Here is a 16,072-nt window from a genome sequence, read left to right as displayed (position 1 = left end):
CATTTTTACAGTAAAATTAAGCAAATAAAACATTTTTTTTATAGAGAAGAGCAAAGAATGAATACCATTCATCTTCATCTGATCTAAATAAATAATTTTCGTGAGAATTGTAATGTTCAATGAGAAACTTGCTTAATGAAAATAGCAACAGAAAGATGAGAGTAAAGAAAGAATACCATCATATAATTTGCAAGCAAAGAAGACTTATTTTAAGATAAACAAAAAAAAGAAAAACCAACTATATGATGCATGTGTCTTAAATGAATAATTGTCACGAGAACTATTGCGGAAAAGGAATAGAAGTGGAGACGTGAACATGTAGAAGTGAGAAAGGATAAGTAATCTCCCTCGTGCTTCTTCTTGTTTGGGAGCTTGAAGGTTCTCAAACCCATGAATTGCGACTTGTTAACTTTTGCCAAAGGCTTGCTTGAGTATGGTGACGTGAGTCTATTTGGTAGTAATGTCGCACGAGTCTATTAGGGATTTTTTTTAATTTAATAAAAAGGTGTAACTTTTTTTATTAGATAAAATTTTATTAAAAGTGACAAAATTAAAATAAGAAAAAATGTGTAAAAAAGTAACACATAAATTATCAAGTTGACATGACAAAATTTAGTACAATAACGTGATAGCGAGTTAAATGAATTATAAGTTAAAATTTATCGACTTTGTTCAAATCTAAACTAACAAATAGAAAATAAGAAGTGTATGTATATTTTAGAAGTGTATTTGTCATGGTGTGTATTATACTCATCTTTGTAAAAAAAAAAATGGTTACCTAGTGAAACCTCTCCTCTTAATTATTATTATTATTTTATTTATAAATTTCAAATTCAAGATCTTATTTAAGAGATTAAATTCATCTCCACTTAAATTAATGATTCATTAAAATTATTTAAAAATGCTTAAAAATTACTAATATTTATTAAATTAATTAATATTGTATTTAGTCTTTAAATCCCAAGGTCTTAAGTTTAGTTAATTTTTAATATTATTTTTATTATTAAAAATCTAAAGATAAAATAATTTTAAAAATTATTACATGAAAACAGGATACCCTTTTATAATAAAGATAGATATTAATACTTAATTATTTTTCAAAGTTTGATTGTAATTTAGAATATAAAATGTAATTTATTTCTTGGAATGGGACCAAATTTTAATTTATCTCATACCTTTAAGTACCCATTGGATGAGGTTAATTTTCTAAATAATAAATGTCTTGATCGATGACCCCACTTACTCCATTGATCTGAAACTTAAATTGATGCTTTTGGAAGCACCCTATATAGTGTCCAAACAAATAAGAATCGTTCCTCACCCGCATCTATAAATAAAAAAGCATTATCTACTATGACTACGCAACTTAAAATTTGTTTTGTATATCCGTTATATATCATTTTAGTCTCCCCATAATGAGTTGGAATTCTAATCCATTAAATGAACCGACCATTGGGTCATTTCTTACCAAGAAAAACAGTTTCAAAACCATGTTCTGGACACGTTCTCTAAGGCTTCTCAGATCAACTCGCATTTACTCATCCCATCATCATTTACGCAAAGTTAGTAACTTTTCCAAGGACCATGATCCGGGTTCGTGGGAATCAATGGAGGGTCTTCTTCGTTGCTCTGCCAATTGTGTTCCTCTGTCTCCTATGATCTTCCTAGAGAGAGCAGCCAAGGTTTGCAGAGACCGAACATCGCTTGTGTATGGTTCTTTGGAGTATAATTGGGGTCAAACCCACCAACGTTGTCTTAAACTTGCTTCTGCCTTGACCCAGTTGGGAATTTCACGTGGGGATGTGGTGAGTTCTATTCTGTCATTCCCTGTGATGATGTGAGTTAGTGTGCATGTTTCTCAAAAAAATTATAATTATTCATGCAGCCTACTTAAGTAACTTTCCCTTTGATTTATTGATTCTATGCATGGACCCCTTGAATTGGATAATCTAGTGAGTAAGGATAAAGTAAAATTGTAATCGAGAAAATTAATTTTTGATATTATAATGCAAATTTATTGTCATAATTAGGTGGTGTGGTGATGATTGGTTTAACTAAGGTGGTGTTTGCCGGGAAAGTTTGTTTATGAGTTCTTTTTATTTAAACTGGCAAAAGTGTCCTCTTTTCAATTTAGGTATATGAAATTTTAATCTGTCAAAATGCTTAGTGTGGTAACAAATGTTTAACGTGACAACTAAGCTAAATAACTAAAATCAACATACATCAATTTCTAGATATTCATCAATAGTTATCATAAAACAGTTCTCATGCATGTAAATATTCAAATACATTGAATGAACAACATATATATTGACAATACAAATCATTATCCAGTTCACATAATTGTCAAGTTACAATATAATGATTTTTAAAAATAATAAACTATAAACTATGAACTACGGAATTAAAGGAAAGTAAACTAATCCTAGAAAAAGAAAGAAAATATGGCCAAGAAGTTGTCATACCCAACAATCCTATGCACGGAAGCCATATGCGCAGTCGATGAGTACTTATGAGAGTGCAAGTATGATTTTTTCTGACCACGTACATAAGATTGCTTCTTCTATTTATAGAGATAATCGAGAGTGGTTAATTTTTTGTGGGTTCGTGGACGCATAACCGCTGTCCATTACGTAAACCGCTTGGCCGCTTGGCTTTAAGTATAACTCCTCGTAACCACCTGTCCCACGTGATTTTATCCCTTCGACAACTGACGTAGTAACTTCTATGTCATAACCGCTTCATCTACCCAAGCAACCTCCAATAACCTCTCTCCGTTTTATCATTTCGAGCCAACCCCGAATACCTATGCCTATAACCCATCCTGATTCGTTCATACGGTAGGTATCCCGTTGGTGCCAAATTTGTTTGCTTTTTTTGAGTAGGTTCTGTGAATCTTTTATTCGAGTGACCCCAACAGGTGGTAATTTGATTGAATAGCTGGCAGTTTTGAACTGAAAAGTCAGATTTGTTTGAGAATGGTGTTGTTGGAAGTTGGAGACTTAGGCTTGCTTAAGGTGTGCTGCTTCATCTAATTAAAATATGCGGATGATCTAATTAACATCAGAACTAACTGAGTCTCTCGTACTAAATTAGAATTAAAAATCGAAGCAATTTTTCTTTGAAGTTACTATCTATAGATTTTTCTTCATGTTTTAGTTGTTGCTTTTAGATATCACCTGTTTCTTGAGGTTACTTGATCTTTCATCTGCACCGCAATGCTTACATGTTCTTAACAAATGGATGGATAATGGAGGCTAATTCAATCTTATTAAACAATTAATTTTTAAGGTAAGAATTATTTTTTATTTATATATATTAATATGATTATCTTATTAGTCGATATAGGATTTTTAATATAGTTTAGATGAATTCATATTTTCAATATCCATAGCCAACACAATACACTTGTCTCATGTTAAGGATTATTCTAGAAAAAGAAAATTTCGAGAACAAAGAAAAAGTTTTCGAATGAGTCAAATTCAATTTGAAATGTAGATGAAATCTTGGGGGGAAAAAACTAAAACAGAGAAAGGAGTTGAATGTATCTTCCATGGATATTTTCTTGAGAAAATGAACAAATAGAAAGAGGAAAAAGAGGGGAAAATATGAAAGAAGCAGCGGAACAAATTTCTAGGATGGATGGTATTGCTGTGACACTGTGTTTGAATACATGGTGCAAAGGAGAGAAAGAAGAGAAAAATAAGATAAACTGAAAATGCAATGTATTGAAAAGATGAATGTGTGTACAATAGGGTTACATCAAGTCTTTATATAGAGAATAAAAACTAATAACTCTAATAATTCGTATACAATAATATTTCTAATACTTACTACTAAATGTCCTGCACTTCTAATTTTAACAATTCTAATCTGCATTGATGAAAGCATCTTGGGACTTTCTAAGCTAAATGAATCACTGATGCTATTCCATGTTGTTTCTACACAGGTTGCCACTCTATCCCCTAATGTCCCTGCAATGTATGAGTTACATTTTGCTGTCCCAATGGCTGGAGCCATTCTTTGCACCCTCAACTCACGCCTAGATGCAGCTATGGTTTCAGTCCTTCTGGAGCATTCACAAGCAAAGGTCGTTTTTGTAGACTACCAACTACTTCAAATTGCACAGGAAGCATTGGACCTGCTACGAAAAGAGGCTAGAGAATTGCCAATTTTAGTTCTAGTTACGGACTCTGATTGCCCATCTACCATTGACATTAGATCAATTAGTTACGAGTATGAGAGACTTCTGGCTGATGGGCACAATGGTTTTGACATAGTGAGGCCCCACAGTGAATGGGATCCTATAAGTATAAATTACACTTCTGGCACCACATCTAGGCCTAAAGGAGTTGTCTACAGTCACAGGGGTGCTTATCTGAACACTCTAGCAACAGTTCTACTCTTTAGAATGGACCTATTTCCTGTTTATCTTTGGAATGTTCCAATGTTCCACTGCAACGGTTGGTGCCTCCCTTGGGGAGTGGCATCACAATTTGGGATCAATGTTTGTGTTAGGAAGGTCTCTCCAAAGACCATTTTTGACAATATAGCTCAGCATAAGGTGACACACATGGCAGGAGCACCAACAGTGCTGAACATGATTGTGAACTCTGCGGCGGCGGATCGGAAGCCGATCGATCACAAGGTGTTGGTGATGACCGGCGGTTCACCGCCGCCGCCGCAGATCATTTCCAAGATGGAGGAGTTTGGCTTTAGCATCTCTCACCTGTATGGCCTCACAGAAACATATGGTCCAGGCACTTTCTGTGCATGGAGACCTGAGTGGGACTTTTTGCCCCATGAAGAGAGATCAAAGATGAAAGCCAGGCAGGGTGTATCCCATGTGGGTTTGGAGGGAATTGATGTGAAAGATCCTGCCACAATGGAAAGTGTTCCATCTGATGGCAAAACAATTGGGGAGGTAATGTTTAGAGGGAACACAGTGATGAGTGGATATTTTAGAGACTTAAAAGCAACAGAAGAAGCTTTCAAAGAGGGGTGGTTTCATACTGGGGATCTAGCTGTGAAACACTCTGATGGTTACATAGAAGTTAAGGACAGATTGAAGGACATAATCATCTCAGGGGGAGAGAATATTAGCTCAGTTGAAGTAGAAACAGTTTTGTATAGCCACCCAGCTGTTCTTGAAGCTGCAGTTGTTGCCAGGCCTGATGATCATTGGGGTCAAACACCTTGTGCTTTTGTCAAGTTGAAAGAAGGGTTTGATGTAGATTCTCAAGAAATAATAAACTTTTGCAGGGACCATTTGCCCCATTACATGGCTCCTAAAACAGTCATTTTTCAAGATATGCCAAAAACTTCAACAGGGAAGATACAGAAGTATGTTCTAAGGGAAATAGCCAAGGCTTTGGGCAGCAATTCGTAACCCCAAGAGTGTAATACATTGTAGTTGGTTGCTCAAATTAGTAAAGAGAATAAAAAATTGGAAACAAGTTCTACAAGAAATTCCATTTTTATTATAACAAAATATATAACAGATGAATGGAATTTTCAGATGAGTCCTTTTTTATGGCACCAACATGACACTAAGGAAACTAAAAATCTGCTTGTACATCAAAACCTTAGAAGATGTTCTTTGTCGTTTAAACTGTGGGGAGAGCAGGGTACTTCTCAATATCAAGACGTGTTACAAAAGGGTATAAAATGGAACCACCATATATATGATTCCCGATTTTAACTGCACTAGTCAATCCTAATTTGAGATCATAATAATGTGCAGTTGGTTTTCCTTCTAAATCCACGACCAGAACTCCTCCATTCTTCGAGAAAGATAGATTCAGTACATACTTCATCACAATTGCTACGGCCTTCCTAATGAAAGGGTATCTATATGCTATATCCAATTCAGGAGCAAGGGCCTGCAAGTATTGCACAAAAACATGTGAGCAAACAAGACATAATTTTTTCTTTTGGAGAAAAATTGTGTAATGTGACAATTCGTATTCCTTAAGGGCACTTTGGAACAGTTGCGAGTTTTTAGATTTTGATTCTGAAAATTAATTTTAAAAACAAAACGTCTTTGATTAATATAGAGCTTAAATCTAATGCAATTTAAAAAAAAAAATGTTTGATTAATATAGAGCTTATGTGTATAAAAAAAAAATAGAGAGAGCTTAAATGTACTTTTACTCGATCCCGAATTTCTTTTTATTTATTTTTAAAATAATAATTATTATTATTATTGCGAATTTAGTTTAATTTAAAAGTCACATTTAACCACAACTTTTTCTACTATTACGGCATTGCTACCACCAAAACATATCATTTAACTAATTTCAACATGATAAAAAAAAAAACTTCCAAAATAAACTTATTTTTGAAACTATATAATTAGAAAGAATAAAGAACTAAATCTAAATTTAGTTATAAATTATATAATATTACTTTTAACTCTATTTCTTTATCATTTCATTTATTTTAAAGAGAGATATAATTAATGATAAAGATTTATATAATACTTAAATGATAATATTTTCCTTTTTCAATACATAGTTGAATACTTCAATGATAGTTGCCGGCTAACTAACTGAAGGTCTTTTAATGATCAACTAACTGATATTAAGGTGAAGTGCAATGATATCCTTCAAAATTTTAATCGAAAATTCTTCTGAATTATTTTCTTAATTATTTGTCATTGGCGTTTATAATTTTTAAATTATAAAATATAAATTTTATTAATCGGAAGATAATTCGAAATATATATTCGGAGGATCTAGTATTTTCCTAAGGTGAATAAAAGCATGTGCTGCTATGTTTTTTTTATCTTTTTTGTGACAGATGAATTTGGTTACATTACCGTGAATATTGCGATCAAATACTGTCGTTGTCCATCATCATAATGAATGTTGTCAGGCATGCCAGGTACGTCACAGAACTTCTCTATGGTTCCTTTTTTAGGGCCCTGTAAGTGATATTTATTGCATCTCATTCTGCAGAAATAGTACATTCGAAATAAGGAATCAAGTTATAAATAAGTGCCCTTATTTTATACACTTTGACAGAGATGGTAAATAAGTGCCAGTATATATGAAATTGACCTAAATGCAGTCGTGATACCCCCTTTGGTGTTTGTGTAATTTTAGTCCTTAATTTTCGTTAAATGTTAAAATTTGACATCCAAATTGAAACAAAAATTGACGATATCAATAATCTCTTAATTGACAAACTTAACACATGTCAAAAAAAAGTATTCTTTTCTCTATGAAACTATTTCAACCATGAGTCCATGAGCAAATGTGATATGTGCAATACAGATGAAAAAACTCACAGAAGCTCTAATACGAACTTTATATAATTTTTAAATATTCCGATATGTCAAATATTGTTTCCAGTTTCCACCTACATTATCAATTACTTCTACATCGTACGACCAATTAACTAAAATGTGGCTATTGGCAACAAATTTGGTTATTATTTTTCGGTCTTGAGTTTTTCTTTTTTTCTTGGGCAAACAGAAAAATGATACTCATATAAATATTCCAAAATTATACAACTCCAAATTTTAAATCCAAAGGTGTAAATAACTTAACAACAAACAATTTTAACATATATTTTTTCTATCTATCTATCTCTATATATATATATATTTCTATGAGATTATGTGTTATATAACACTATATATTTTGTAAAATATTATTATTTTATTAAATTATATGTTGTAGTTTACTATTTAATTATTAAAAAACTCTAAGAACTTAGGAATTCTTAAGAGTTTTCAGTTGTTTAGAGATTACTTTGAGCAAAGGTTAAGTTAACTAGTCTGATGATGGTATGTAAGATTTAATTTAAGACTTAAATTTTATAAGTATATTTCTTTAGAAAACTTAGAGAAAGGAATTTTGAAACTCAAAAAACTTAGAGAAAGGAATTTTCAAACTCAAGGACAACTATTTTTCTCTTTTGACCCCACTAATTTTTTCCCTCCCTTCCTGAAAGTGGATTTTGTGGCTATTGGTGTGATTCAGAGTTGAGAATCAAAGAGTCATAGTTGTTATGTAGAGTTGGTTGTGAGACTTCATCTTCTCTTCCTTTTCTTTCTAATTTGATTATAAGAGGTAAGAGAAGCTTTTATATTTGATTCTTGTTGTAATGCATGGATTGTATGGTGCTTGAGTTCATCAAAATTTATGGTTGTGTTGTTGATTAAGAGGTGAAAATCTTATGTTTTGTGTTTGAATTGTTTCTTGAACATGTTGAGAAGAATTTCGTGATTTTTGTCATATTTTGGTTGCATGTTATTCTAGTTGGAAACTAGTTGATTATGTTGTATAGTTGTGTTTTCTAGGATTGAATGTTGGATTTCCTCGAGTTTAAGGTGTGGAGAGCCATATCATGCTTTTGCCAAGTGTAAAAATAACCATCACATCAAGTGCAACACCAAGATGTCAAATGTTATGTAGGTCAGTGGCTCTCTGCTTCACTCTCATTGGGCATGGAATTAGTAGCGCCAAGCTTGAGTTAGAAGAAATCTCTCTAACTTGGTCATGTCGAGCATGGATTGAATGGCGTTGGATGTGGATTCCCTTGGAGCTCTCTAACTTGGTGATGTCAGGCCTTAGTTGAGTGGCGCCAAACATGACCAACATAGAAGTTCTCTGCCTAAATGATGTTAGGTGCCAATGTAGTGACATCGGGCATGGATTAAACAAAGGATCTTTGCTTGAAATGGGGTCGGGCATAAGTTTTGCTACACTAGTCATGATTGCCACAGAGGCTTTCTACCACATTCATGCCGAGTGTTGGTGGTTTGGTACCAAGTGTGGGCGAGCTAGAGGCTTTATGCCTTAATGACATTGGGCATGGAACGAATGGCGACGAGCGTGGGTTACCAATTGAAAATGTGTTGTTCAATTGGCTAAGTGTTGAGTATATGTGATAATTGGATCTTGTAACATCCCGAATTTTCTACTAGCATAATGGTTAACTATTATTTATTTTTATATTTATGGAGATTATTTTCTAATAGTTATTTTAATGAGTTTTATAGAATATTTTAGATGTTTTTAATAATTATGAGTATTTTAATAATAAATATTTATAAAAAAAAATTATTTTGTAATACTTTGATTTTTAGTAGCCCAAAACGGGTCGTTCTCAAACTAGAACGGGCCGTTCCAGACTACTAAAATGACCTAAAAAGACTATATTGAAACGGGTCGTTCCAACACATGATGTTATGAGCAATATGCGAACCCAGAACGGGCCGTTCCACTTTGGGAATGGGTCGTTCCAATAATGGTCGTTGTGGGTTAAATTGTAATCCCAGAACAGACCATTCTAGTTTGAGAACGGACCTTTCTGGATATGAATTTTATGCATAACGAATGATTCTAGAATGGGTCATTCTGAATTTGAAACGGACTGTTCTGGCCACATCTGATGCCTATAAATAGCACGCTCTTGCACTCCAAAAGCACATTTTTCACTTTTGACATATTTTTCTTCTATACTCTCTAAAGACCATAGGGGAACCTAGAGGAGGAGACTAGCAAGATCCGGTTTTAGTTTCAGCTCCTTCTTATCGAGGTAAGGGGGGAGTGAGAAATCTTGCTCTGGGTATGGGAATGTATGTTGGGTAGTAGGATTGGCCCTCAATCCTATGTTTGTTGTTTGTTGTATGCTCATGTATGAGGAATTTTTCCTAATTATATATGTTCCTTCTATTGTTTTTCCTATATTTAAATATAAATATATAATTTTAAGATCTCTATGGGTTCCTATGGGAAACCCTAAGGGAATGTATTTGTAATTGTAAGAGGCAATTATATGAGTAAGATGTTTATTGTATGAATTAGAGTGCTCTGTGGGTTCTTGAAAGAACCCTATGAGAAACAGGCAAAATATGAATATTTTCTATTTTTCTTTTTAATTGTTCTGTTGTATTCCTTGTTGTATGAGATGTATGAATATGTGTTTAATTTCGCAAATAGATGAATTTTGATATGAATTAAAGTGCTTTGTGAAAATTGTGAATGTGATGTGATAATGTGATATGACAATGAGATGTGATAATGCGATAATGTGATAATGTGATAATGTGATATGACAATGAGATGTGATAATGTTATATGAGAATGAGACATGAAAATGTGATATGAGAAAAGCAAGTCTTGATTGACATGCATCATGTGCATAAATGTTTTTAAGGGTACGATATGGAATACACCGCCAGGGAAGACCCCTAGTGTAAAAGCTTTGGGGATTAGTCCTTAGGGATAGCTCGATTTGTAAGTCTCAGTCTCGCTCATTGTGTGCATGAGATGTATCTTGCGCAGCTTAGCTATCCCGACGAGACCCTAGTAGTATGTCCTTCTAGTGAGAGTGCGTAGAGGGTGTGACTAGGCATGTACTCCTAGATTACTCTTCGTGCATTGCTAGTAGCAATATGCCATGTGATATGTTACTGGGGTCACATGCATGATAATATGTAGTCTGTGTCCATACTTATGTATTTTTAACATTATATGATAACGTGATGGTTTACGTCTTGGATGAGTGAGATGTGATGTTATTATTAATTTATCTATGTTATACCTATTTTATTTGTGTTTGGCTATCCGGCGTATATTTCTACACTATGAGCCAGAGTGAGATGTTTCTCACTCCCTTTTCTCTTGTGTTGTTTTTCTTTGATTATTATACAAGTGATCATCAATGTGAGGCTGAGGATGTTGGTGATGAAGCTTAGGCTTCTATGTTGGGTTTTGCTCTGATAGGATATGTGACATCGGGGCATAAATAAGATTAGATTAGGATGTTTTTATTAAATTATTTTAGAAAACTCAGCTTTATTTCTTTGTAATTTCACTGACATGTTATTTGGATTAAGTTTATGAATGTGAGCTCTTTACCCTTATGTGGTTGGATATTTGATTATTTTATGATGAAGAATTTTATTTTATTTATAATTACTGTATATGTATGTTGAGTAGAGGGTGTCACAAATCCCTCACATGTTGTATGTTGCTATATGATTCTAATGTCTTGTATATGGAGCTAGAATGATATATGTGGTTATATAAGTTGTTTAAAGTTGTAAGACGAATGAAAGTTGAAATGTAGAGATGTTGTATGTTGCGTAGTGTTGGAAATGATTATGTTGATGATGATTAAGTCATGATTGTTCATCTGTGTTATAAGATATCTTAGTTGAATGTGTGATGATGCATGTAGTTGTTGTATTGTACATATGATGTGTTGATATGTTGCATTATTCATATACCATGTTGAGATGTTGATGAATTGTATAAGTGTATTGTATGATGAGAAATTGTGTAGTTGTGTTGATGTTTGCTAAGTTATAACTTTAAGTGGTTGTTCAAAATTGAGTCATTTTAGTTGTGATATATTAGTTTATTCTTCTATACTGTTGATTATTTTTTAATACTAACTTAACCTTACATAATTTCTTGTGGTTGAACTGAGATGACCATATTTATATGAGAGTAGGGTAGGGATACACTAGAGAAGGAATATAGATGTTGTTTGACTAACAACTAGGATTTTATGCTTCCAGTTGGATTTTGTTGTAGTTATATATATTTGTACATGATCTATGTTATAGTTTCAATTCCATTGAGGAACTTTTATGATTTCAATAAATTATTTTCTTTTATATATATATATTGTTGCATATATCCAAGAATTACTTGCATGTAAATCTTAGTAATGATATTTATGTTTCTCATTGCTAGTGGCTAAACATCAAAGTGTGGGGACCTATTGGATCATTACAAGCTATTCTTAGAGATTACTATTCTTAGAGAACATGGTATATTAGAAAAAGGTTTAATAATGGTGAACCTATGATACGTCACATAGAAACTCATGACATCTAAGAAGTGGGTGCTCATAAAAAAAAATGAGATCTTAGACAGAGTGGTTCTTCTGGTCCATACTACAGCCGCCACTGATTTAGATGTAAGATTAAGTAATACAATTTTCCCCTATTTAATGTATGATAAAATTCTAGAATGAATGTTGATGGAACCTAAATTGCATAATCGTAGAAATTACAGGGACCAAAACCAATTAAGCCTATTAAATTCATAGGTACTTTAGGTAAGAAAATAACTTACAGAACAGATTCACAGAAGACCACAAATTGTTGATCTGGTGAGACGGCAACCCCATTGGCAAAGTAGAGATTTTGGACAAGTAGGGTTGTTTTCTTTGTTGCTGGATTATAGCTCAATAATCTGCCATTAGGCTTGCCTTCTAAGATGTCTAAGAGAGCATCTTTCAGAGAGTATTTGTGTGATGCATCCGTGAAATAAATGGTACCATCATCTCCTATGTCAACTTCATCTGTTAATTTGAATTTTAATCCTTCAAACTCATCGACCAACAGCTCAACCTCCTTTTCACTCGTCACTCTCAGTAGTCCCTGCATAATTAATTCGATAACTCAGTGCTCACAAACCATGAAGTACAAAAAAGTAAAAAATAAAAATAAAAATTACTTAAATCAAAGAACAATTAAATTATACTAATCTATATAAAAAATAGTGTTTTTATCTTTAAGCAAAAAACAATCAAACTTGTAATATTTACTAGGACTTTACCCAAAAAGAAAAAAAAAAAAAACCTCATAGGCTTATAACAACTTACTTATTAAATTAGTTTTCTTTGTGCATCAACTAGTATTTTATACAGATGCTAAATTTTTATTGTATATAATTAAAATTTATAATAAATTATTTATACAAATAAATATTATATTTAAAAATATAAATTATACTTAAAATTTATATAAATCAATATTTTTAAACATATAAAATTATATTTTATATTTATGATAAATAATTTATATTGTAATATGAGATCATTTTTATTTATTAATTAATTTTTTAAAGATATTAATATTTAATTTATTAATAATTATGATAAATAAAAATCAAATTAAATAAAAAATTAAAAAATTCTTAAAAATACATTTGCACAAGAAGTTGTTTGTATCTAATATATAAGAATTAATATATAAATATAAATTATATTTTATATTTATATCAAATAATTTAAATTGTGATATTGAGTCATTTTCAACTTATTTAAAAAATCATTTAAATTCAACTTACAAGAGAAATAAAAGATGATAAATCGATAACCATATACAATTAAGATGATGAAGTACATATATAAATATATAAATAAATAAATAAAAAGCAGTTTAGAATGGTTGCAAAATGATTTTTTTTATTAATTTCCACGATAGTATGTGAAATACATTTAAAAAATAATTAACATTTTATTCTGTGTAGTGTACATAAATTTTTTTATTATATATAATTTAAATTTATAATAAATTTCAGAAATAAATAAATAATATATTAAAAATTACATGAATAAATATTTTAAATTTATGAATTATATTTATGTATTTTAAGCTTGCATATGTTAAATATTTATTATATAATTAAAATTTATAATAAATTATATATACAAATAGATATTATGATCGAATATATAAATTATACTTAAAATTTTATAAATAAATATTTTTAATATATAAATTATATTATAAACTTATGAGAAATAATTTATATCGTATTACAATATTATTTTTATTTATTAATAATTTATTTTAATATATAAAATTTAATTCATAAATAAATATGATAAATAAAATTGAATTAGATAAAAAATTAAAAAAATCTTAAAAATACTTTGTGATAAAAATTTCTGCTTAATTTATAAGGGATAATTTATAATAAATAATTTATATTGTGGAATAAAATTATTTTTAATTATTAATAATTTAATTTAAAAATATTAAAATAATTTATAAATAAATATAATAAATAAAATTAAATAAGATAAAATCTTTAAAAACTCTTTAACTAAAGAACAGTTCTAAAATATTTTTATTAAAAAAATTTCTAAAAATAGTCTCGTAAATTAATATAAGAGTGATAAAGATTCTACTTTTAAATTATATGTACTCTAATTTTTAATATTAAAAAAATAATATAACAGAAAAGAAATCAACTATATATTTGTAACAGTATTTACATGTTCATTTTGACCATAGCATAAAGATAAACTATTCAAAACAGAGAACGGGTGCCCTTTCGATATCTTTTTGAGTAAATAGCTTTCTTTATATGGAAAAGAAATAGTAGATGTAGCAAAAGACAATATGAAGAAAAAAAGGAAAAGATATCACATCGGATCTGATGACAATCTATGCATACTATACTTATTAATTTTGATAATAATTATCTTAAAATCTAAAAATAAATTACAATTTCTAATTCATTCATAGCGTATGGTGTATCCAACTTCATTTTATTCTTGGCTATTTCTTTGAGGAAATATCTTTACCTTTGAAAACATGAAATTATTTATTTATCTGTATTATCTTTATATAAACACGAAATCATTTATTTACTTATATTATATTTATACTTATTAGAGGGTCGGGACACTGTCTCTAATAATTATATATATATATATATATATAATATTAAAAAATTATAGATAATTATTTAGATAAAATATATATAAAAAAATTACATCTAAAAGATATAATAATTCACTAAAAAGTAAAGAATAAAAGTGATTATATATTCCAATCCCTTTTATAAATAGATATAAATATATAATATTGAATATAACTATTTTTTTATAATTTTTTTTAGACATTTTTATCTTAAATTTTTAAATAATAAAAAATAATATTAAAAATTAACTATATTTATCATATCTAAGATTTTATCATATCTAAGATTTTAACAATCACTATATAATTAGTCTAGTAGTTAAGTATAGAGAAATTATGATGATTAGAAACATGAAAACCTAGATTCAATCTTCATTATTATCATTTTTATAATCTTTCATATCTTAAAAAAAAATATCTAAATTTAATCTTGAAACCTTGAATCCTAAAGATCAATTGTAGCATATTTTTTAATAAATATTAATAATTCTTAAATATTTTTATCAAATAAAATATAGAGATATATAAAATGTTTTCACTCTACTAATATATATATATATATATATATATATATATATATAAATAAATAAGAAATATTTTCCTTTTTATACTTTTTTATTATATAAATTTTTTTCATCATCATATTTTAAAATTTTTATTATTTTATATTTTTTTTGATTAAATTATTTTTTATATTTATCATGAAGTGATATTGGTCATTAATTTTAATAATAATAAAAGATACCTTTTGGGCGTCGGCAACGATGAGATCACCATTCCGTTTCAAAGCTATACCAAGTGGTCTTCCGCCGGTGTTGACCCATTTTTCAACGACCGAGTCAGCCACCGAGTCGTTCACCGTGAATCGCTTGATCCACCCATCCTCGCATCCAGTGTAGATGACACGTGTCGCAGCGTCATAGGCCAAGTCTTCGGGACCCTGCACTTGTCCCTGAGCCACAGCTTCAGCCCCTCGCAGCACGCGATTGTTACGTGCGGGAACCACCACGGTGGACGGGCTCAGCGGAACCGGCAAAAGAACCGGTTGGAAGGGTTCGAGCCGGTAGAGAATCGCAGCCACCAGCACAGGGAGAACGAGAGCATAAAACGATGCAGAGAACCATAAGCTTGTTCTCGTTCTCGTGCGAGTTCTCGCACTTGTGTTTTCAGAAGCAGACTGAGACATTGGAAACAAGTGGTGGTAACAAGATAGGTTTAACTTCAGTAGTGATAACTTGTGTTTTCAAGGTTCAAGAATTGTTACGTATGAGATTGAGTTATTATGACTAAGTGCTTTTGACAGAGTCGCATATAATGACAGAAAGCTCCATGTGATTTTTACTTTAATTATTATTAATTTATTATTAATAATATTATAATCAATGTAATGCATAACTTAAATATTATTATATAGATTATTAGGATTAGCTTAAGTGATTGGATATATGAGAACTTGGATTTATTGTTTACTTGGACTATTTTTATAATTTTTCTTATTTTAAAAAAAAAATATTATTATATAATTAAAAATTAAAATAAATTATATATAAAGAAAAATTATATTTTAATATAAATTATATTTTAAATTTATGATAAATAATTTATATT

The 16,072-nt window shown here is 30.2% G+C and overlaps 2 protein-coding genes across 3 annotated transcripts; one reads left to right on the top strand and one right to left on the bottom strand.

Moving 5' to 3' along the window:
- Positions 1 to 1,391: 1,391 nt before the first annotated feature.
- Positions 1,392 to 6,003, top strand: LOC109815375 (isovalerate--CoA ligase AAE2). 2 transcript variants are annotated; one of them, XM_020380087.3, is made up of 2 exons: positions 1,392 to 1,805; positions 3,950 to 6,003. In XM_020380087.3, exons 1-2 carry the CDS (start codon positions 1,416 to 1,418, stop codon positions 5,387 to 5,389), a joined length of 1,830 nt encoding a protein of 609 aa, XP_020235676.1. In that variant the 5' UTR covers positions 1,392 to 1,415; the 3' UTR covers positions 5,390 to 6,003. The 2 variants fall into 2 exon arrangements, with proteins under 2 accessions (XP_020235676.1, XP_029130600.1); XM_029274767.2 differs by lacking the exon at positions 1,392 to 1,805 and adding an exon at positions 2,696 to 3,291.
- Positions 5,458 to 15,740, bottom strand: LOC109815376 (protein STRICTOSIDINE SYNTHASE-LIKE 5). Its single transcript, XM_020380088.3, has 4 exons — positions 15,210 to 15,740; positions 12,102 to 12,409; positions 6,821 to 6,953; positions 5,458 to 5,882 (listed from the first exon to the last, which is right to left on the bottom strand). Exons 1-4 carry the CDS (start codon positions 15,648 to 15,650, stop codon positions 5,607 to 5,609), a joined length of 1,158 nt encoding a protein of 385 aa, XP_020235677.1. The 5' UTR covers positions 15,651 to 15,740; the 3' UTR covers positions 5,458 to 5,606.
- Positions 15,741 to 16,072: the final 332 nt, after the last annotated feature.

The sequence above is a fragment of the Cajanus cajan genome, chromosome 5, assembly GCF_000230855.2.
Source record: "Cajanus cajan strain Asha chromosome 5, NIPB_CcT2T_4, whole genome shotgun sequence".
Taxonomy (NCBI): domain Eukaryota; kingdom Viridiplantae; phylum Streptophyta; class Magnoliopsida; order Fabales; family Fabaceae; genus Cajanus; species Cajanus cajan.
This window is presented reverse-complemented; position numbering and strand designations above follow the sequence as displayed.